Source organism: Trachymyrmex cornetzi, unplaced genomic scaffold (genome assembly GCF_001594075.2).
Source record: "Trachymyrmex cornetzi isolate Tcor2-1 unplaced genomic scaffold, Tcor1.1 scaffold35, whole genome shotgun sequence".
In the NCBI taxonomy this organism is placed as follows: domain Eukaryota; kingdom Metazoa; phylum Arthropoda; class Insecta; order Hymenoptera; family Formicidae; genus Trachymyrmex; species Trachymyrmex cornetzi.
In genome coordinates, this window is record NW_017298213.1 from 1331731 (window position 1) to 1354775 (window position 23045).

General features: G+C 36.8%; 1 protein-coding gene across 2 annotated transcripts in view; it reads right to left on the minus strand.

The window, feature by feature from the left end:
- N (neurogenic locus Notch protein) overlaps positions 1-23045 on the minus strand; it is a 297648-nt gene that overhangs the window by 101033 nt on the left and 173570 nt on the right. For both annotated transcript variants that reach the window (XM_018510747.1, XM_018510748.1), the window contains 2 exons: positions 4659-5015; positions 2610-2765 (listed from right to left, as the gene is read on the minus strand). In XM_018510747.1, the coding sequence (XP_018366249.1) occupies positions 2610-2765; positions 4659-5015 (513 nt within the window). The remainder of the gene's footprint in view (positions 1-2609; positions 2766-4658; positions 5016-23045) is intronic.

The window sequence follows — 23045 nt, forward strand, 5'->3', positions numbered from 1 at the left end:
TAACAATTCTAATAATCACACTGTTAAAACAATAGAATAAGATTAATAAATACACTTATTTAATCTATCTAGGTGCAAAAATGATCCCTTCAGACCAAAATAACTGCGGCGCTAATATCTTACTTTTGGCTCTCAAACACATGGGCACATCCGTGCAAGTTTTCTGATGGTTATTAGGCAGTAACGAACTGTATGACATAAGATTCTCACTCTTAGTTGACAAACTGTGTGGCGGAATTTTCTAGTGAATGCCTTATTACCGAGATACAAGGGGTGGACCTTTTTCCCCGGGGACCTTTACTCCCCGGTCTACCCTACATATTATACATATATTTACATATTTAGATTATAACAATACTGTACGTACATATAATTAGAAAAAATATGTTTTATAACAATTGTTCACAATCGTATAGAATTTCGATGGCTTCAAATATTTGCTTTATAAAACTGAAAACTTTTAGTAGAGGTTTATTTTTATTACTACAGTCCTGCAGTGCTACGAACGACTCATAACATGTGTCGATTAAAGCTTCCCGACCGGCGATAGATCGATCACGGCTTGATGACGAGAACGTCGACGGGATGGCGCGATGAGAACGAGGATCCAGCACAATAAATAACGCGCGGATCCGGCGCCGAATTAATCGATCGTAATCGATCGATTTGCCGTACGCCAATCTGCCCCGTGTGGGTTTTCAATTTGCACGGACCGTGGGGGCCTCCGTACACTTGCATCGCGCACATTAATCCAGCGATTACTGTACTCGAGTCTTGCCGCGAGCAGGGATCTTGCCGTTATCTCATTTGAAAAATCTTTCGCGCGATATCGATTTCGATGCATCTTATTTCTTTCACCTTTAGCGATACTTCCGACTAATAACATATCTATTTATTACTGCACCAAAATGATATAGTAACTATGGTTGTCAATCACGACTTTATTTAAATGTGTAATTTCTTAAATAATTTCTTAAATAATTTATATTCTAGGAAATTTAAATATACAGTTTACATTTAAATATATACTATTTAAATACCTATTTAAAATACATCTTTTTTTATATCATATCTGATTCTTTTGCTATGCTTATAGAAAAAATTTCTAGTTCTACAATACATTTTAATTGTGTATTTAGTTTAATTGCATAAAAAAATTTCTTTTTCACATTTTATTGTTGAATATTCAATACTTTTACAAGATCGATTCATCATTAAGTAAAATACACATTTAAACGCGTTACAGTCTCTCGGAGCGACAGAATGTAATGACCACTTCCAAGGGAATTCTTGTATAATAAAAATGCATTGATCAATGACGAATAAAAATCAAAGCATATGACTGTCGTGATTATGAAGCTCACAGCAAAACAATGTTTTAGGTCCCGATTTTAGTTACGGAGCTGAATTAATGAAGGAAATATCAACAGAGTAACACTCTTATCTCTCTTTTCTTTCGAAAGAGAGAAGAAAAGAAAGAATTATTCGCGCGTCCAGCATTGATTGACAATTATCACACTGCCCACGTTGATGCAGTGATGTTAACACACACAGATCGTGCGAGGTGGACAGGCAGACAGACAAACGCACGAACATACGTGATCAGAAGGAAATATTACGGAGCTCGATAACCTTTTCGTGTGGCGAGACCATCGGTCAATCTCGTTAACGACTCATTGAGATTTTTTTAATAATAAATTTTCGCAATAATAAATTAAGTTCGCGCGAAAAGAAAGATATTTCAAGAACCTTAAAACGGCTCGAAAGAAGTTATAACATATACCTAGTTTTTAAAAAATTACTTTTCAAGTAACATGTTTATCAGTTTAATAAATTAATATTCCGCCTCAGATTCATATTGGCAATTCTATTTGATTTCGATAATTTAAAACATAAATTTTATTTTAACAAGAATTTTCATTGCTTCTAATGGTCGCATTTTTGAACGTAATTTTGACGTCCATAGAGATAAACCGCGATTTGCTGCTTCGATGATTCGCGAATTTTCTCAAACCGTCATTTGAACGTCGCGAGAGCAATTTATTACTTTCCAAGTGACTTTAATGCAAACTGGTCTCGGGTGATAACATCTATCTGATAAGCTATCCTCACGATGTTAGTTGCCCGATCGTGCGCAAACGCGCCGTTGATCAACATTTCTGTGTTCTTGAATCGAGCCTGTCATTAATAACTAGCCGACAACCGAGACGCTCATTACTTTCGATTTAAATGGAGATTACTTTCGAAACGCGGATTAATAGTTAGCCGAAACGGATAAACCGAATGCGGTTTATCCGAATCGATCTAAAAACGATTTCCGAAAGCAACTGTAGCATTACCGATTAATATAATCCATAGTCAGTGATCAATTGATCGATTCATTTTAACCAAATTTATCCCTGCATAATCGGCAATTACCAACTTACAATTTGAAACTTTATCCACTTCGTATGAAAATGTCATTCAACAGTTTGTGATTTTATTAAAGTTAAGATTTACAGAAGCACATTTAACGAGAAAGATATTTTAAGTAGAGTAGAAGATCAAATCGTGAAAAGTTGAAAAAACTTTTATAGAACTGCGAGAAGTAATGTAAGAAGATCGCAAACCTTGTGTGCACTCATCAATGTCCTCGGAGCAGTCCAATCCTTTGTATCCGGTGGCGCAAGAGCAAGCGAAGGATCCGTTGATAGGACTAGTGTCACAGATCGCGCCCTCATGACACGGATTCGATGTACAGGCATCATCGAGATGACAAAGCAGCCCTATAAGAAGATAATCGTTTTTCTTTAAAAACTTATATTTATTTTATTATATATATCTATCATATTTTCTATTGTATAAAACTTTAATTTAAAGTGAAATTATCTCTATGTAATATCTTTTAATAAAAAAAATATTTAATTTCCATCTTAATAACAAATATTTCCGAGTGACAGTTTCTTTGGATTATAACATATCATAATAAATGAATCATAAAAAGTACACGCGATATATTATTTGCCAAGTATCACAAATCTTAAAAATGTGTTTTCATTCATCGATATGAAAATAATAGGTAATTATTAAATAATTTACAAAACATGGAAAACGCATGTAACTTTCCGATTTCCTTCAACAGTAAATTATACACCTGTACAGTTTTATTATAAAACTAATTAAGGAAATTACCAAGTATCGTAAACTAAGAAGGACAATATAAATTGAGAAAGCTGACCGCGGGATGTAATTTTCCTTGGGAAGCGGATCGCGTGTGCGTCGAAACGAACTTTTCTTTCAAGTCCATCCAATAACGGTACCAAAGTCCCCGGGATATTCATATATATATATCTCTACTGAACTGAAAGCACGCCTAAAGGCAACGCAAGAAGCAGCCATTACGTGTTTATGTTTTGCGTTGTGTATCGCGTGTTCGTTAACTACGCTACTAGTAAGTCCTCTCTTTCTAATCGTCGAAAATAATAAGAGAAAATGGAGAACGTAATATAATTTTTTCTTAAAAAATGTACGAAATGAATATGTCGTCACATTGGTATGTCTAGATATCGAATAAATTTACTCATTTATTTTGCGAAGTTGGCATCAGTAATTTTTCATGAACAATATCTTTCTTCATCGATATCATTAATAGACTAAATAGACTACGCGACTCAATGAAATTGTAGTCACTCGGTATAAAACGCAGCTTCCAAGAATGGCGACGGCGGATCTGAGGACGCGAGAGAGGAATATACCTGTATTTGGCGATCGTCGCGCGAATCGATCTGAAAAGCGTCTTCTACTTCGACTACTCCCGCGGCAGGGCGAGTAAGGACAGAAACTCGTTTTCAGTCCCCAAGGTCGACACACGGCGAGAAGCCGGGGCCCCGGGAGTCTTCGGAATCTCGAGATTCCGAAGGACCCGTTCTACGCTCTCTATACGCAGTATACCGGCACATCATACCGACCGCATATGTGCGGCTGCACCTGCCGATGCATTGCCGCGTTGCAGTGCGAGTCCTGTTCTCGACCATACTCGGACCATATCGAGTTAATCACCCTGCTCTCGCGCGGACTCGCCAAACTAAACTTGGAAAGAGACTCGACTTTTCTTCCTTTTCTCAACGGAGACTTTGACTTCCGTTAAAATGTTTAGATTAGTCGGGTGATATTATATGTTAGGTATATCGTTTACGACGATTGGTAAAATTCGCTCAAATCAAACGTAATAATCGTTACGATAAGACGTAACAGTGATATGGTTACAACGTAAAAAATATAGGATGCTTGGAAACATTTCCAAACAAAAATTGGTACTGCGAGAATAAATTAAGATATTGTATATATAATTCCGTAATTTTAACATAGCAAAATGTGTAAAAAAAATATATATAATCCAAAAAGTATAATTTTTGATGTTACTATGTTTTGTATACATGCATTAGCTTACTTATCATATAGTTGTTTCGAAATATAATATATTCACAATTATTTTAGATATTTAAACATACTCTGTCTGAATACACTCCGATTTGATTTTAGGGAAACCTAAATGAATAGAAATGTCTGTAATAAATGAGTTATAGGAAACATTATCTTAATGATGATCTAAAACTCTGTGTTTCTACTTCCCACAGATTTCGGTTAACATTCTATACGGAAAATCACTCACGACTTACCGGTCTTTCCATATGTGCATTGGCAATAGAAACTGCCGACGCGATCGATGCAAGTTGCGCCGTTGAAGCAGGCTGCGCCTGCACAGTCATCGATGTTGACGCTGCAATCGGGTCCGGTCCAGCCATTCACGCATATACACGAATAACTACCGTGCGAATTCGTGCATGTGGCCCCGTTGTGGCACAAGGACGGCCGTACCGAGCACTCATCCACATCCAGTTCACATTGCGTGCCCGTAAAGGCCGGTGGACACAAACAAGAATACTCGTTCACTCGGTCCATGCAGGTGGCACCATTTTGACAGAGATTGCCCGGACAGTCATCAATATTCTCCTCGCAGTGATCGCCTCGGAACCCTGAAAGATGAAAAGATTGCAATACGTTATTTTATTATCACAGAAAGAGATAAAAAATGAATACTCTTATAATTAAGGATAAGTTATTAAATAATTACGTTAAAAATAATACAAATAAAATTAATACAAATGTTATTATTAAACAACTTTTGTAAATAGAAATGACAAATGATGTTTCAGATGCGTCGTTTAAATAATTGAACTATCAGTAACCGGATCGCACTGGTGGAACTCTCAAATCGTCATAATTAGCTTTTATTACCTCGATCTCATCCGCGACACTTGAATGCATTTGCATAATTATGATTGGCAGCGCTATTAATAATCATGTGAGTATTAATAGTCTTAGAAGAAAGAAATAGTAACCTTCTACGAATCGCGGAGATATTTTCTAATCGGCGTTTAACGAGAGGACGATGACAAAAAAAGCACGACGCGCAGCGATTGCGATCATTCTCGGCAGTGCATCAGCATGATGTTCGTGGCATGATTATAAAGAGAACTCATTACCACAACACGTCCGCCGGCGTGAAAAATCGAGACGCGCCGTCGGTGTCAGGCGTCGGTTTTACCACTTCTATGAATTTATGCTTCGATCGCGCGACCGAGGCCAACCGAGTAAGAAGAGATCGCAAGCTGACATGCCGAAAGGATAAAGCGATGAGCTCCGATAACCATGAAATTGGCACTCCGATACGCCGGGACGAACGGATTTCTTCCGGCCAAATCGCATGAAGAAACGGTAAGCAAATAGAGGCGGAAACGTCTGAGACCGCGTGTACGCTAATTTTTACAACGAAATGCAATGCGCAGTTCCGTTAACGTGGACAAGTTCATATTTTGCTATCCCAATCAGGGAACGCACGATGCAAAGTTTTCAGGTAAAAAGCGTTTGGAAAAAAATCATACATGCACGCTTAATTTTTTTGTATATTTGATCGTATATGAAATGTTACACAATTGTTGAGTGGAAATTAAGTAGTTTTGTCTTAGAACGGATCGTTTCTAACGTCAGCTGATTGTATACCTGCGTAGTCCTTAAACTTCAAAAGGATAAGAAAAAGATCGATAGGGATCGATGGTGGATCAATCGAACAGACCTTGCATGACTGCTCGATTATCCGCACATTATGGAACTTTATTCATCCGTCGCTTTCTGCTCTTATTCTGTTGGGCAAAACAAACATTTGGACACGCGATATCTAACGAATTCGCGACGGTGACCTGAGAAACCTTTTGTTACGTGTATATTATTGCGTGCAATATATCTTTGCGTTTAATAAATATTTATAAATCAATTATACTATATTAAGTGTTTAATAAAAATATAAAGATAAACATTATTGATTAATTTCGACTAACATTGTCGACATAGATATAATTTAAAATAATTCTGAACTTTCTAATTCTTATATTTTATGCATCTATTTTCTGCTCAAAGCTTGCGTTCTGATATAATAATTTAGATTTAATTTTAAATAAATATCTATTTCGACTATATATATTTATATATATCAAAGATAAAATAAGTATTATAAAGACGTGTATCTTTTTTAGAGTTTGATCTTTATCTTGCTACGAAAGTTCCGATAATGAGTATGTGAAGAAACAAACAAGCGCGACAGTAGATAAGTCACTGCTGTAATTAAATGGCGATAGAGAATGGTGATCGGTAAATCTGATTGTGAATGGTTCTTTTACATGCAAGCAAACATCAAGGAAAACGAGACCGCGAACAGAAAACGAAGTGATAACCTAATAGAACCGCCCGGCAATTACCATAGCGGCATGTTGCGCGAAACGTCGACATTATTGCGAGATATCAATGACTTGTGTGTGGGTTTTATTCATTGCAGAACAAATCTCGCTAAGAGAGATATGTTGTATGATACCGCCAATTACTGGCAAGAACACATACCGGCGCGGCGTAGCGCGCACTTATTAATATATTAATATCAGTAATTTGTTTATTACTGTTACATGATCTAACATTTTGTCGCATCGATACATACTTAGATAATATTTTCACAACATATAGCCAATTTATCTTTTATGTGTTAATGAGTATAACAAATATAATGACACATAACATTACTGTAAATAAGTAATGCATCAAACATCAGTGTAGCAAATTTTTAATTTTAGTCGTATGCAATTTGGTTGTATGTATATGAATGCAGCAATTATTGTCATTCACTGTAAAATATTTCGAATAATCACACTAATATTCTCATCGATATATCATCGTAATGAGATCGCGCATCTTCTACAGCCTTGGTTCAGATAATCCATTGCGACAAGATAAGTGCGTTAGGTCAAGTTAAAACGTCAAGAGTCAAGATATTTGATGCACACGGGATAATTAGACGCGAAAAACGCTCTAAGAAAATCCGGGTATGTGCAGCTCTGGATCAATGTAAAAAGTATAACTTTGTCTTTCTCTCTCTCTCTCTCTCTCTCTATCTTCTTTTACTGTGTTCTTCTTCTCGATACTTGTTCTTATCTATCGGTATCAGCTGTTACTCAGTGATACATACCTGGTCATGGACCACAGTTAACATCTAATGGCGCAGTGTTCTTCTTCTCGATACTTGTTCTTATCTACCGGTATCAGCTGTTACTCAGTGATACATACCTGGTCATGGACCACAGTTAACATCTAATGGCGCGCATAATTTATGCCTCATAGAACATCCGACTATGCTGCCCGCGGCTATATAGCAGCGACGACGACGTGACTTAGGATGAGAGTGGTGGTAAAAACGCAGGCCAGCACGTACCCATGGGGTCTATTACGTTATTATACTAGAAGCCCGCGAAGGATGCCCGTGGCATTAATATTAAAGCGACGCGAAAGTAAATCGATCCAGCAGATTCACCGCAATTCGTCGAAATCATTTAAGAACGGCTTCGTAGACTAGTAGCTTCAAAGACATTAAAAATTGATCTTTCCTCATCTTGATAATTGATACATCGATTCACGACTCCTATATTATAGTGACCTCTATTTATGTTAGTTGATGATGATCATTAAGTATCCTTTTTGAATATAAACAATATGATCAATAAAATAGACGGAAATAATTATGAGAATCAAATGTGATTTTGCATTTTTCTTTAGGCATTTGCAATTTTAAGCGATTAACGAGCAACGTCACACCATAGGAATTTTCAGGTGATATGGATTTCTCGCAAGGTGCGCACGGATAGTCGCACTCGAAAGGTTTCAAGCCGGAATTTTGAGATCGAGATTCCGCTAAGAAACTTCATAAGGGCTTCTTTTCTTCTCAAGTTACCATGTTAAAAAAGAACGCCGTTTTAGAGGTTTACATCTATCTCTACGGTAGAATTTCTATATAATTCAAAAACTTAAATATTTTTTTCCAGTGTAATAAAAATTAATGCAATCAGTAATTCATTTAGTAATATAAAAATATGCTCGCAAGAAAAAAGAGAGGAAAAATGTAATAATATGATCTGATGCAATGCAATATAAATCATAAAGCATCTGATAAATCATTAGAATACGGGTGGAAAAAAGTGCAATGTATGTTACAATAATTTATTAAACGAGATATCACAAAAATTTTTGCCTGTGTGTAATGCACATTGCAAACTTTTCTCATGATAACGCAATTGCAATATCTTGCTCACTCGAGGTCTTTTTCTTGAAGAGACTCCGACAAGAACAAAATTGCGGCTCAACGTTCGCGATGGCATTTGTACATTCCCTTCCTCGTGACTGGATTTCCCCTGGAGGTGCTCATATTCTCTTTTCTATTCTCTCTCTCTCTCTCTCTCTCTCGTTCTGTCTCCATTTCTCTTTCCGCGCTCTTCTCGCGCATCTTCTTTCGCTTAGGTCCACGTGATATTGACTCTCAAGTTTTTGAGTGAGGAGGCATAATTAAACGGCGGACATCAAACAGCAGCATTCAACGGAATCTCATATTCCGTACAAAGTCGATCGATTTACCGATCGGTCGCGCTCTTACGACGCTCTCGACAGAAAAGGCGCGCGAGCGGGAACGCGAGGACGATGCTCCGAAAAACTAGCTACTCGGACATTCGAGGACCCCCCGAGACCAAACGATTAGGTAGACGGTCGGGAACGAGCAACAGCGTGGCGATGCGGGGTCCATCCAGCACGACGAATCGATTGCCATTAATATCGATACCTGCGGCGTGAACAAAAGAGACGCGCCTCTTTTACCTAAGAATCGACCACGCGCGTATTTACACGTTCATTCGTTCCGCATTCATACTCACATCTTTTTTACATCATTTTATTTCTTTGCTCGCCTTACAACGGTACTATTCACACAGCCTCGAAATATCGACAAAAAATCGACCAATGCCCCCTGCAGCTTTCTATTTTTCATCCATCTCGCAAACAAGTTTCCCCCTTTTGACAACAGACAAGCACAGCGATTAAAATTTATATTTTGCTAATACGTATCAACATATAAAATATATGTATACATAAAAACATTGCCAACATGTTTCCAAGTCTGTTATAATATATACTTTAAAATAATGTTATAATACTGTTGATGTGTCTCCACTAAGGAGGTCTGATTCGAAGCTTTGTGGTCGGCCGCAGCGTTTCGTCCTGGTCCCACACTACTAGACTCATCGGTAAAGCGATGTAGTGTGCGACTTGCCTTAGACGCCTGGAATGAATCCAGAATGATATTCTATTTAAAGGAAATTCGAGCGGCGGGGTGCTTACGCGAACCGAGTGAGTCCCGTGGACCTCTAGTGGCGAGTCGCTACAATACTAACAAATATTATAAGAATTTTAAAAAGTAACAAAAAAACAGACGAGATAATTATGTACGTATTATATATAAGTATCTATTTATTTAAAAAAGTTCCTAATATTGAACTCTATGAAATTAATTATTTAAAAAAATCAATATTAGTATATAGAGTAACATATTTTTATTTCTTTTTAACAATACGGGACATAACAATTTGCTTATGTATAACATATTAATTGTAAAATTGATTACATTCTTTTCATTATTTTTTATTCCCTGCTAGAACACGTATTATTCTTAGCACTTCTTACATACATGCAGCATATTTTGTGAGGATACGAGGGAGGGTGCTCGGTGACCGAGCTAATGACATGAGAGATGATTTCTATAAGGTGCGTCCCTTCTTTGAAAATCCATCAACTCCCGAAGACAAATCCTATCATCATGCACCATGGTCAACATAATGCAAAGGATCCAACAGCGTAAGCAACTAGAGGGGAGAGAAGAAAGAGAGGTAGATATAAAGCTCTAGATACCAAAGTAGCGCATAGGTCCTTCATTTTGGACCTACTAATCATACCCTATATCAATAATACTAAGCGCTTACTGGACTACAGACAACTAAATCGAAATGGCGGTCGAAATAGCCAATAGGAAGACTGTCGACATTTCGGTTCAGATAAAAAGAATGCGCTACTTTGGTACCTAGAGCTTTAGGTAGATAGATTGCGAGTGTTAGCGTGGAGGTGAAAAAAGGGCTACGTAAAGATTTGCCGTTTACGAAAGAAAACAGCGCGTAGATGCGTCAGATAAAGATAGAAAAGCCACCGCTGCTTATAAATCGACCTGGATGAACCCCTATAATTGCAATTGTCCGTTGAGCCTCACCCCAGATCGGAGTAGTCGTTGCACACATATGTGCGTGTATACGTGTGAGTGTGCGTGTGAGCGGAATATTCGACGAGGATACATGTATCCGTTACTTTATTACCGACGCAGAGCTGTAGTGAGATTCGGCGTTTAAAATTATTTTCCGAACATCTATCTTCATAATAACTGTAATATTAATGTTTCGAAATTGATATACATATATATCTGATATACATGTATATAGTTATATGTAAATATTACATATTTATATAAAACTAAAATATTATATGTTGCAAAAATGTCCGAATATTTATTCTTCTACCTTCAATTGCATATCAGTTATCCTAATTCTGAAGTAGGAATAGTTACATCTTATAAAGTAAGATCATTATCTTTATAGAAATTATTAGAAAAATAAATTTTTTGTTATACTGGTAAAAAAAATGTATATGTATTGATTTCATAATTAAAATAATTTATTATTCTAATATATTTAATTATTCTAATATATTATAGATTTCATAATTCATTATTCTAATATATGAGTTTCATAAAAAAAGAAGATTCGAGAAATCATTAGTCTGTTCAAAGTGCAAGGGTATCCTTCGAAAATGTAAAATTACTTTTATTCTTGGTTTTCTTCTTATCGCCGAAGGATGCGTTGCGTGACAGTTCAGGTTGAACCGGAATTTCAAGAATCTGGAAGAGTCGTGGCAATTAGCTACGTCGAGGCAGTCTAAATGATTTCATTCACTTTAAAATATCCGCGTATGGCGGGGAAAGGCGGGAAAGGTGAGACATAGACCTCGGAGAATTTTTGAGAAAGAGAAATTAGAAATCGAGATACTGCTTGTTTATTAGGTCGATATTGTGAAAATGAATTACGAATTTTTCGTCGCCAAAAACTTCTTCCTCTCGCGGAGAACAAAGAATACGGGAATTTCATGTTTTCATCGTGCAAGAACGATCCTAACGTACCACTAAGGCTTCCCTTCTATCGCAAGGATATCCCTTTATTTCCGCTTAGCGCCATAAGCGCTCTTCCGTCGTGTCGCTCATCATGATGCGTTATATCCGCCGGATCATATTTCCAGCTTGTGTTTTCAAGTGTGTTTATCATACAGGAAGCGTAATATGTTGTTTCATTTAATTCAAATATCTAATGCTTGAGCGTCGATATCGATTATTAGCAATAATAATCGATCGGCGAAAGAGATAGAAAAAGGTCACGAATGTTAAATTCTATGCTGTACGGTGAGCACCCCGCGATGGTATAGAAGCAGCGAAAGGACGTCCGTGTCGAATGTCCTTTCCTACATATAAAACGCCCTATACGCTTCCACCTCGTTCCCCTTGTGCTCACGCTAACACACCGTCCCTTTCCTTCGCACCACAGCACAGCCACGACTGACCGTCTCTTTCTTCCTCCATTGCGATCTCTTCTCTTCTGTTTCCAGCTCCCCTCTCTCGCTCTTCCTTCACGTATAACGCCGTGGTACTACCTTCCTCCCTTCAATTGGGACCTTCCGTCTCGTTCTGTGGCCCTCCCTTCCTCTGGCCCACAAGGCGCGCTACGATGCAGTGCCTCTCAGTCGAGTCGAGGTGTGGCAACATCGCGGGAGCGGGTGTGCTTCCCGCGCGCTGAGCCCACGTGGTGGAGACTGTGGGAAAATTCTCATGCCGCTGACTACGTCGCTCGCCGCCGCCGCCGCCGACGATGACGACGGTGCTCAACCGGCGGCGACTTCCTGCTTTCACGCTCCAGAAGAGTCGCAGAAGATCATATCATTAGGACATTGCGAAAAAATTCTTCGGGAACAATCGACCAATTCGGAGACGCTCACCTTCATTTATCGTTGATTTCATTCTTTGCATGTTACAGAGCGAAGAATCATTCCCATTTTCGAAATGCTTACAATTTACAAATAATGGTAATGAAAAAAAAAATATATCTAGAGATAATTAAGAGCAATTGTAGATTTTACAAATAGGAGAGGAGCATTTATTTTAATAGATTCGAGACAATGTTAGTGCCTCGTTAACATGAATTAAATAACGTATTCTAATTGCACAACATAATATTTCGAAGTAGTATGATCAATTGAGATACACTGAAAACATATTCGATCTCACCAAGTGAAGAGGAAGGTTAACTGTGAGGATTGTGTCTCCCCACCAAAAAGCATAGCCGGAATTAGATGGCCACGAGCACGCTACAGGCGGAGGGGGTACTCGTAGAAAAATTATTTGTCCACTGCTATGAACAGCGGCTACAGCGGCAAAACATTACCATTATTTTGATCACATAGTCAATTTAGATGTAACTCGGTGCACTTGATGACATTCTCGGGAGAATGACTACTCGACCATCTTTCAAATTTTGAACTTCCAGCACATTGAAAACTATAATATATGCTTAAAAACAAAATCTTTTAATTACTATAAGAAAAATCTATTTTTATATTTTTATTAATTTTTTATCTCTTATCCTCATTTTTTTATAAATTTGCGTTATAAAAAGCGAAAAGAGTATAAAATATTTAAAAATTAAATTAAAGAATATATGAGTGGAATTAGATTGGTTTTCGATAGGTCGCAAGTTGTAAAATTTGTTTTACATTCGCACGTGCACTTGTTTCTCTTAAAATTAATTAAAGTGCTACGGAAATTAATATATATTACATGTTGCAAGGCGTTGCTTACAGTAATTATTAACAGTCGGGCAATCATTTTCTCGTGGTAATGTCGACGAGGATAGTCATCGATCATCATTCTAGAGTATAACTGTGGCTGAGGGAGAATGTGTATGCATCTGCTACGTTTCAAATCCAAGTAAGGAGTAATTATCGCGATACGGTTAGTCCTCGTTAGCGGATCTAATGAGCCGACATAAAGCACTTTGCCCTTCTGTCAGAATCAACTAGTTAAATTTATAATAGCAAAAAAAGGTCCAATATTTTTATGGATGGAAAAGTTCCGTATAAAATATATTGTTAACATTGCGCAAACAAAATACTATGATAAATACGTACTACGTCAACTAAATCAACAATCAAAATGATCGTTTTAAGATATAGATATATTAATGCTATAAACTCTTGGATTAAAAAACTACGCTACTTCGAGAATCAAATAAGTAATGGTTATTATTTACGTATAGAATGTCTAGTCTATATAATAGCGTATCTATTTAAATGAAAAATGCACAATCTTAAGCCGTACCGACTAACAACTGCAACAAATACCGCAAATCAACTGATAATTTCCGTGGTAGAAGTTTAAATTACTCGTCGTGCAGTTTCTCCGTTTGATGGACGATCATATCTGTGCCCCATTGCGCGCATACGTGAACGTCGCATAATATGCTGACCGAATAGAAAGGAGGGCCGGATGGACGTCGGCACATGGGATTGGGAGTGGTCGAGGGTACTTTGGTGAAGCTGAGAGGGGGGGGGGGGGACAATGAACGAGAGAGATCAATTGGAAAAAAAACACGAGAGAGATGCACGGTCGATTCAAGTGGAAAGTAAAGAGGCAATTCAAATCAGGATGTACGAGTTAGAATATGTGATGCATTCGGATAATATTGTGTTACTAAAGTTTGTAAAATATATTTATATATAAATATAGTGCAATAGTGCTAACGTGAGAAGACGGAAAACATATCCAAACTAGCAATATAATCTGCATAAGAGGCTCATATAAAAATTTGCTAAATAATATAATATTAATTATAAAACGTAAAAGAAAAAGAGAAAATTTAAGATTTAATCATACAATGGATTGGTAGTTGATACAAAGCCGTTTTTGCTGTTTCAAAAAGAACAAAAGATATCAAAGTGACAATAAATATAAGGAAAGGAAGAACGTAATATCTGCTTATCTGTTTAATTTTCTATAATGCCATGTTGTGACTTGGAAGTTACATACCTATATATTCATATTTTTCAAGTCTTATTAATTCGATGTTTTCCATTTAATAATAGTAGTTTTTTTTAAATTTAATTTTGATAGATTAAGTTTTATTTGATAGTAGTGATAGAGAGCAATATACTGTACGTTTTATTTGGAAATTCCCATTCATCCCCCTTCTTCCATCTCTCTTTTAAGATCCGATTTTTTTATTCATTCTCGCTAGATTGGAACCCATTTTTTTTCACTCAAGAATGCGTGCCTTTTCTTCCTCTGTGTCCGACTTTCTGGTGCCATAAGAGGCGCACGTATACACGAGGGGAACCACCGATAAGCGTAATTTGAATGGATAATGGCCTCACCCTAGAGGTGGGTCCCCCGGTTAATGATGCACCTCGGAGAGATCCGGCCGACGAGATGCTGTGCGCAATCCCTCCCTCCCTATCCCACCCGTCCCTGCGATGCACTCTCGCTTGTGACCTGATCGCGATTGGGAGACGGTTTCGGCGCAACCACGAGTAGAGGTGCAGATAATACGGAACGTACTTCTTTTGGGGAGTAAACACAGTTTTTCAACCGTTACTGAATAAGCTGTTTTTTTGAACAGCAGATCCTCAACAAGTTGCATTCGTCGGTGTGAAGTTGGCACCTCATTTTGAAAAAAATCGATATTTTATACAGTTTCATTTGCACCCACAATAGTTCTACAGTTCCTGCTAAGTTTTAACAATAGTTCCGATTTAGCTAAAAAAAAAAAAAAAAATTTATAAATGGGGTGCTAACTTCGCGTGGCACCCCAAGTATCGCAAAAATTAATTTTTATCACGAAATTCTCGAAGAGTTCTACAGTTCCTGATAGGTTTCAGCGACAGTTCCGGCCTCTAAGTATTTTTAAACAATTTTTTAAAGTGAGAGCTAGCACCCCACAGCAAGAGTAGAGTACCGCGTTACGGTCTCGCGGACTTTTTGCTATTTTACTACAGTTCTACAATAGTTCTAACGCTTTCTGTAGGTTTTGCAAAGAGTTCTGGTCTCTACGTATTTTTAAACAATTTTTGCGATACTTGGAGTGCCATGCGAAGTTAGCAACCCATTTATAAAAAAAATATTTTTTTTTAGCTAAATCAGTGGAACTATTGTTAAAACTTAGCGGGAACAGTAGAACTATTGTGGGTGCAAATGAAACTGTGTATAAAATATCGATTTCTTCAAAATGGGGTGCCAACTTCACACGGCGGTTGCATTCGTAATAAAAGATTCTTAATCCTTACAATACAAGATACAATTTTTGGTATCTCATCCAAACATGGGACACTAGAGAATCCGTCCGTTTTTTCTATTTATTCAGAAATGGTTCAAAAAATCTCTAAATGTTCATTAACATACTTTCAATTTTCTATAATAAATATTGAAATTTCATTTTGGAAAATAATAAAAGGTAGTTCAATTTATAATCACCGAAAGACTCAAAGAAACTTACACAAACAGGAATCGCTCGGTCACTAATGACCCGACTTTGTACGGTAAGGGTTAAAAAGTATTCTTTTTTAATGTTACTATTTTCTCATATTTTACAATAGTAAAACATAATAGAAAAATATGAGAAATAAAATATGCAATTTTTTTTACTAATGTTACAAGAGAAAATATAGTTATATTTTCCATCATTAATAGGTATTTAAGTGATATGAATCTAATGATATATATACTTAGACATAATTAAAAAAATAATTATCGTGACAAATAAAAATAGTTACATTTTAATATAAATGTAAATTTCATGCTACAAGTTCAAGGAATTCGTATAACGGTAATATGATTAACCCTTACTGTACTAATATGGGTAACTAGTGACCGAGCGATTCCTGTTCGTGCAAGTTTCTTTGAGTCTTTCGGTAATTATAAATTATATATACTACATTTTATTATTTTCCAAAATAAAGAGTCAATATTTATTCTAGAAAGTTGAAAGTACGTTGGTGAATTTTTAGAGATTATTTTTATTATTTTGAAGAGATGAAAAAACGAAAAGATTTGAAGTGACCCTTGATGGTATGGATGAGGCACCAAATCGTAGGGTTAAAAAAAGCGGAATATCATCTGATAAAAATTTCAATGAAAACGTGAGAATCGGTTGAAAGAAGTTTGGTCTCACAGCGCTAACATAAAATACGTCAGTAAAACCTCCTAAAATAAATCTATGAATAATGTATGTTGTAAGTTTTTTTGTGCGAGTCCTAATGTCTAATTCGACAATACCTGAGACAAGAATCATCGTCGTAGTCGTCGTTGTAGTTTTCGATAGCAGTCATATCACTGAATCATTTTCGAGACTCACTTCTGTAAGAGACTACGTAAATATAGGCGAGTATGACACAGTATCATAACAAGGCGGAGATGTGAATGGGAACGACGTGAAATTCTCCAGACGCGCTTGCTCTACCTAAAGCGGAGCGTCTGTCAGTAAACAAACTCGAGAAACGTTACGAGTTATAGAGACTCTCGAGACGAACTTGTAACCCCTTCTCTCGTGGCTCACGAGTCTCAAGATTAAATAAACACATTTGCGCGATTGTGTTGCGATCACGTAGGTCCCGTAGGAAAGATATTGCATATGCGCGTCGTCGTATTTCATGCGGAATTGCTCTGTTACTTTACTCACATTGACATAAAAAAAAATAATAATAACAAATATATGTATGATGAAATAAAAATATTAATATAAAAAGAAATTTGTTTAATTATTGTCAATTAAAATTTTTGATCATTTACAATGTATTATTGACGAGAATGTGTGATTATATATTAAATGTAATACAATTAATGCAGATGTATTGGTGTACAATTTATCTCCTGGTTCTATTTTTTCTTTTTCCTCTAAATTTCTTGAAATAAAAAATCTCATCTTAAAAGAGTTAAAATACTATTGAAAAAGAGTGAAAAATTTGCACTTTTTAATAAGAGTAGCAGATTTTTACTTTTTTGGAGTGAGATTTCATACTTTTAGAGTGAGATTCACTTCAAAAAAGTTAAAAGAGTCTGTTACTCTTATTAAAAAGTGCAAATTTTTTACTCTTTTTTAATAATATAATAACTCGTTTAAAGATTTCATTATAAAAAATATAGAAAAAATGTAGAAAGATATTTTTAAAACATATGAACAAAGTAGATAACGTATTCGGTAATTTTCGCGCAAAGAACAAGCTTCATATAGGTTAAAGAAAAAAAGATGGTAATCTTTTTGAAGAACTGTACACAGGAGAAATGAAATTAACACTTGTAACATATACATAAAACTATCAGTCGCGTCATGTTATCCAGAATCTCATTTGTAAAATTTCCTCTCTTCAAGGAGAAAACTGCTCTCTCTTCGTTATTACATGAGGAAAAAGAAACAGAAAATCACGCGCGCGCAATTAGACCGGTAGAAGTGAATCGTCCGCATTTTCATGCGCGAGAATTAGCACTGTCGAGAGTAACAGGTGTGCAGTGACCAACAGGTGATTCAAATGTCGTCGCAAAAATAATATATTAAAGCGAAAACGACAATACACGGTCGATCGATCAATAGGTGTCACAGAATAGAAAACGGGGACACAAGATAGAAAAAGAAGAAAAAAAAAGCAGAGATATATGGGGAAACAGAAAGAGAGGGGAGAGAGAGAGGGGGAGGGAGAGAGAGAGAGAGAGAGATCCACAGCACAATAACTAACAACATAAAATTAACAGATTGAAAAGAAAATTTTAAACAGAACGTAAATTTTTATTAATATAAAAAAATCATTTTTGTATATGAGATATTTTAGAAACAAAATTATTATAATATACAGTTGATGATCAAAAGATGTATTAATGAAATTATTTATTGTTGAAATATAGATAAATTGAAATTGTGATTTAATTAAATTTTATCGAATTGTTATTAATTAAGTTAACAATGAGATATTACTAGTTGTTTTCGTCATTAAAGTGCAGTGTGCGTTGTGTGTTTTTTAAGAAACTTATCATTTAATTAAATTTCGTTTACTAAGTCAGAAGTTTTGCGGATATCTTGCGTCTCCGTTTACAAATTAAAAAAATCGCATACTTGAAATATCATCTGAATTAGGAAAACTTGCGATGGGTGAAATACAAATGTTAGGAGAGAACTACAAGCGAGGAACATTATATAGACCGACACTTGGGTGCAACAGATATAAGACAATCAACAGGTTGTTTTCGCATGCCAATCGTCCCGTTGTGCTTCTAGTCCTCAGTCACTGGTGGAACATAGACAATATCTTTGGAGAGAAACGGGAGTTAGAGAAAGGTGAGAGAGACGTGACCTGAAGAAAAGTATCAGATACGCAAAGGTGAAAGATGGAGAAGGAAACCCGATGATAGGCAGATATATCTAACCCTCGCTAGCTTCTCCCTTGTGAACGATGCATGCCTGTGTGAGTATGCATGATATGTATATACGGCACCTATATATGAGTAACCGCACACGCCTGGGTATACATACCACGTGCACGAACAGGCGTGCTCGTGGACCCAGAGCTCGAACAATAGGACCATCACGCGGCTACCATTCTTCAGGGACAATCAGTAGGGGGAAGCCTCTTTCTCGGCGCCCGACCGTGCGGGGCCTCATGCTTAAAAAGGACAATCGTCCCCTTATTTACGATTTGGGCAGCCTAGTCCGGTCTCCTTCCACTTTCTTCCTTTCTCCTTTTCTTCCTCAAGCTTCTCTCTGCCTCCACCTTTCGTTCTACCACAGTCTGTTTTCTTCTTTCTCACTCTTTCAGGTGACCACCTTGCTTGAAAACGCGATATCAGAATATGAGAGGGTCATCAACAATTTTCGGTCCCTATATGCGATCCCTTTCTGTCGGCCACAGGCTATTCGACTACAAAACACGCCCATCGAATTTTTCACGGATTTTCCAACTGACGCATAAGTTTCGAGACTCGAGTAATATGCACCATCACGTGCTCATCTTAAGCTTTACTCGCCGGGGGCCTTTGTGAAATTGATTATAAGGAGGACGATCTTCACCACGGGTTCGAACAGGCGTGCAGCGTATAGATATGTTTTCTTCTCCAATAGAGATTAATCAATATGATTAAAGAGCTTCAAGCTCTTATAAGTTTAACGTAGCTCATTTAAATGTCATCATATCGCAAATTCTTTCAATTCTAATACATCTGTGGTTATATTTCTATAATATTCTATAATGTATGTGTGTAATTATATATTTTCAAAAGAATATAAGAATAGTCCTTAATTATTTTATAATTCAGAAACTAAAGCGTGTATTAGAGTTTTGATGACTTAATCAGTTTTATCATTTACATTTTTGAGCTTTTGCTTAAAAAACTTTGCAAATCGTTAGTTGCTCGAGCCTAGCACGTTCTCGGCAGATAGATATCTGATTTAAGCAAGATCGTTTCATTGACCGTATAAATCGATTCTCGCCGAATCAGATTGTCGCTTATTATTTGTCGGAACGGATAGATATTACGTTTACGAAAGAGGCACATCGATCGCGATCGAGTGAACGCAAATCAGCCGGAGGATTTGCGGGGAGCAAGATCGTTCTCCGTTAAATTATGGTCATTTGATATAGCCGAAACAGCCATAAAATACAAACGAGATACGACTCGAGGGCTGAATTATTAGGGAAGGTTTCCATTTTCATGTCTTATATTATCTGGGTTGTCTTTTGCCTTCATCACTTTTTACTTTAAAATTACGGCATAAAATTTCTTGAATAAATATCACAATACTGATGCCATACAAAAGAAATATTTCATCAAAATTATAATCAACATAATGTATTTTCCTATTTTTAAAATAAACATCAAATAAAAATTTAATGTTTCTATATGTGCATGGTGTATGTGCACTCCGATAGTATAAATTATAATTTACAAGATTATTTTCTCTATATACCTTTTATGTATCTTTTTTCTCTGAATATATTAAATATATTATATATACAACATTTAACAGATTTTTTCTTTTTCATGATCAAAATAACAAGACTGGCATAGGGAAATACAATCTTTGACATTTCCCAAAACTACGACGTGGCTCAAGCGATAGTGAGCTCTATAATGTATAAGATGAAGTAGGTGGAAAAGAATGTAAGATGCGAAAAGAAGAGAAAGACGAAGGGAGGTGTGCAGAGAGAATACGAAGAAAAGAGTGTGACGAGGGTGGAGATAGGAGGAGGAAGAGGAGAGTGCAGTATCACGGTTGCTTTATCTTGCTGCGCTGAGGAGACTGCGAGAAGTTGAAGAGCACTCCGCTTACACGAACGCAAGTGGAGGGTATTGTGTGAGGAATAGAGCCACCTTCATATACGCACCACCGTCCTCTCCCTGTTCTTCTCCTCCCTCGCCTCTTCTTCCTCGTTTAATCACCATCTCTACTCTGGGAGAAGAGGTTTATGAGGAACACGGGAGAAAAAAGGATAGAATAAGAATCATCGAGAGAGCGCAGGATGAGAGAAGACGGGGTGTAAAGAGGCAGAAGGGAGAGAAGCTCGCCGAGTAAGGGGGCGTGGGTGCGCCCTTCGTGATTTACATATGCGTATTCTATACTTTATTTACTGCGTCGATCATCCTCCACTTTATCTCCTCGCGTGTGGGTTGCGCCAAAGAAAGAGCACGATGAGGAAGAGGATCCAGACGAAGAAGCTGATGAGGAAAAAGAAGAGAGAAAGAGAGAGAGAGAAGGGAAGGGAGGAGGAACAGATGGTGGGATGCTTTTCTTTATCTATTAGCCCGAAGCTGCTATCGATATCGTAAATATTGAATACATAGGCAGACAATCTTGACTTCTCAATTATGGAGAGGATAACTCGCGCGTTCAACACAAGAGAAAGAAAAAACGTATCAATTTCATTAATACGTGGATAACGTAAATTTATAGAAGTATAAGATGTTTGAATACTTTTCAATAAAACACAATTATAACATTGGATATTTCTATAAGGATTCTATGGATGACGAATTAAATTCATACATTAACGTTCGTTATGCTTTTTACAGACATAAACATTAGAATATTAGATGCTTCTATTCTATCAAGTAAACGTTGTTTTTAGTACAAATAATTATGTCAAAGAATATAATAGTCATAAAAAAATGTATCATAATTTTATAATTAATTATGCGTTAATTAACATAATTTGTGCAATTATATCTAATTCAGGTTGTATCTAATTTTTTTACTGTTATACTATGATATTAGGATTTGGATCTACTTAATGAAAACATAAATTTCGGTAAGATTGATGTCAAGAACGATAAAAAATGTATGAAAAATAAAAACATATTTAATGTTCTTCGCAGTGGTGACTTTCGTCCATGGACCAATATACATAAAAGGAGAGGCACATATAGGGCGGATAAAAAATGACGGTGAGATAATTGACATATGTCAAGTTTCTTTTTTTTTAAGAGCTCTGACGCCAATTCTCTCTCTCTCTCTCTCTCTCTCTCTCTCTCTCTCTCTCTCTCTACGTGTCTCACTAGCAGTAACCTCGGCATGCCGCGGTTAATTGTTGTAACTGCCTTCAGCCGAGTAGCGTGGAGTTTCGAAGCAAGCGAAAGACAAAGAACGCCGAAAATGACGAGAGGCCTTCTTCAAGGCGCGCTCACGCGACTTCGTACGTTCGATGACAGCCTGACGAAGTACTTCTCTCCAATCTCCGACAAACGTCGGCCAAGAGACTGTGTCAGAATCGCTTGCGCGTTCTTAATTGAAAGTGTGATTGGCAAGAATGATTATTAAATGCGCGCATTTAAAAAAGGTCACATATGGAGGCGAACCAAGACAACGAAATGTAATCTTGCGTCAAGATCAATTTCTAGGATGAGTGCTGAAAGATATATTTTATACACACACACATACACACATATATATCGCATTTAAATTTTTTGCGTCATAATAGAAAAGTAATTTTGGTAAAATTAATTTTCAATACAAAAAAATATATTGTATCAATAATACATCTTAACAACCATTGTTTAGTAATTATTTTCATGTGCTCATAATGGCATATCGATTTCAATATTTTGACAGTCGCGCCCAGGGATAATTATCATCATGTATCATTCTCCCTGCGATAATGTTTGCTAAAGATCCTCGATTTTTCATTGACAATCGCGTACATATAAATCACATCGAGGCGGTAACAGCGACACGCAGTTTTATCAACGTTTCCATCTTTTCACTGTGTTCGCCGCGATCGAAAAGGACAAGAAGTGATGAACCGACAAGGCGAACAGACAAAGATGAGATAAGAGGAATAAGAATGGGAAGAGATAGAGAATGGGGAAGAGAACGGTCGATAGACGAGCGAACTCTTCTCTCTTTCAAGACGGCCGAGTAAATCATGGGAAGAGTATTCGTGAGAGTCTCGTGGGTCTGGATAGAAAGAAGGTGAAAAGAGGACGAAGAGAGGAGAGCCATGGGGTTCTCGTGGTTGATCGGTGG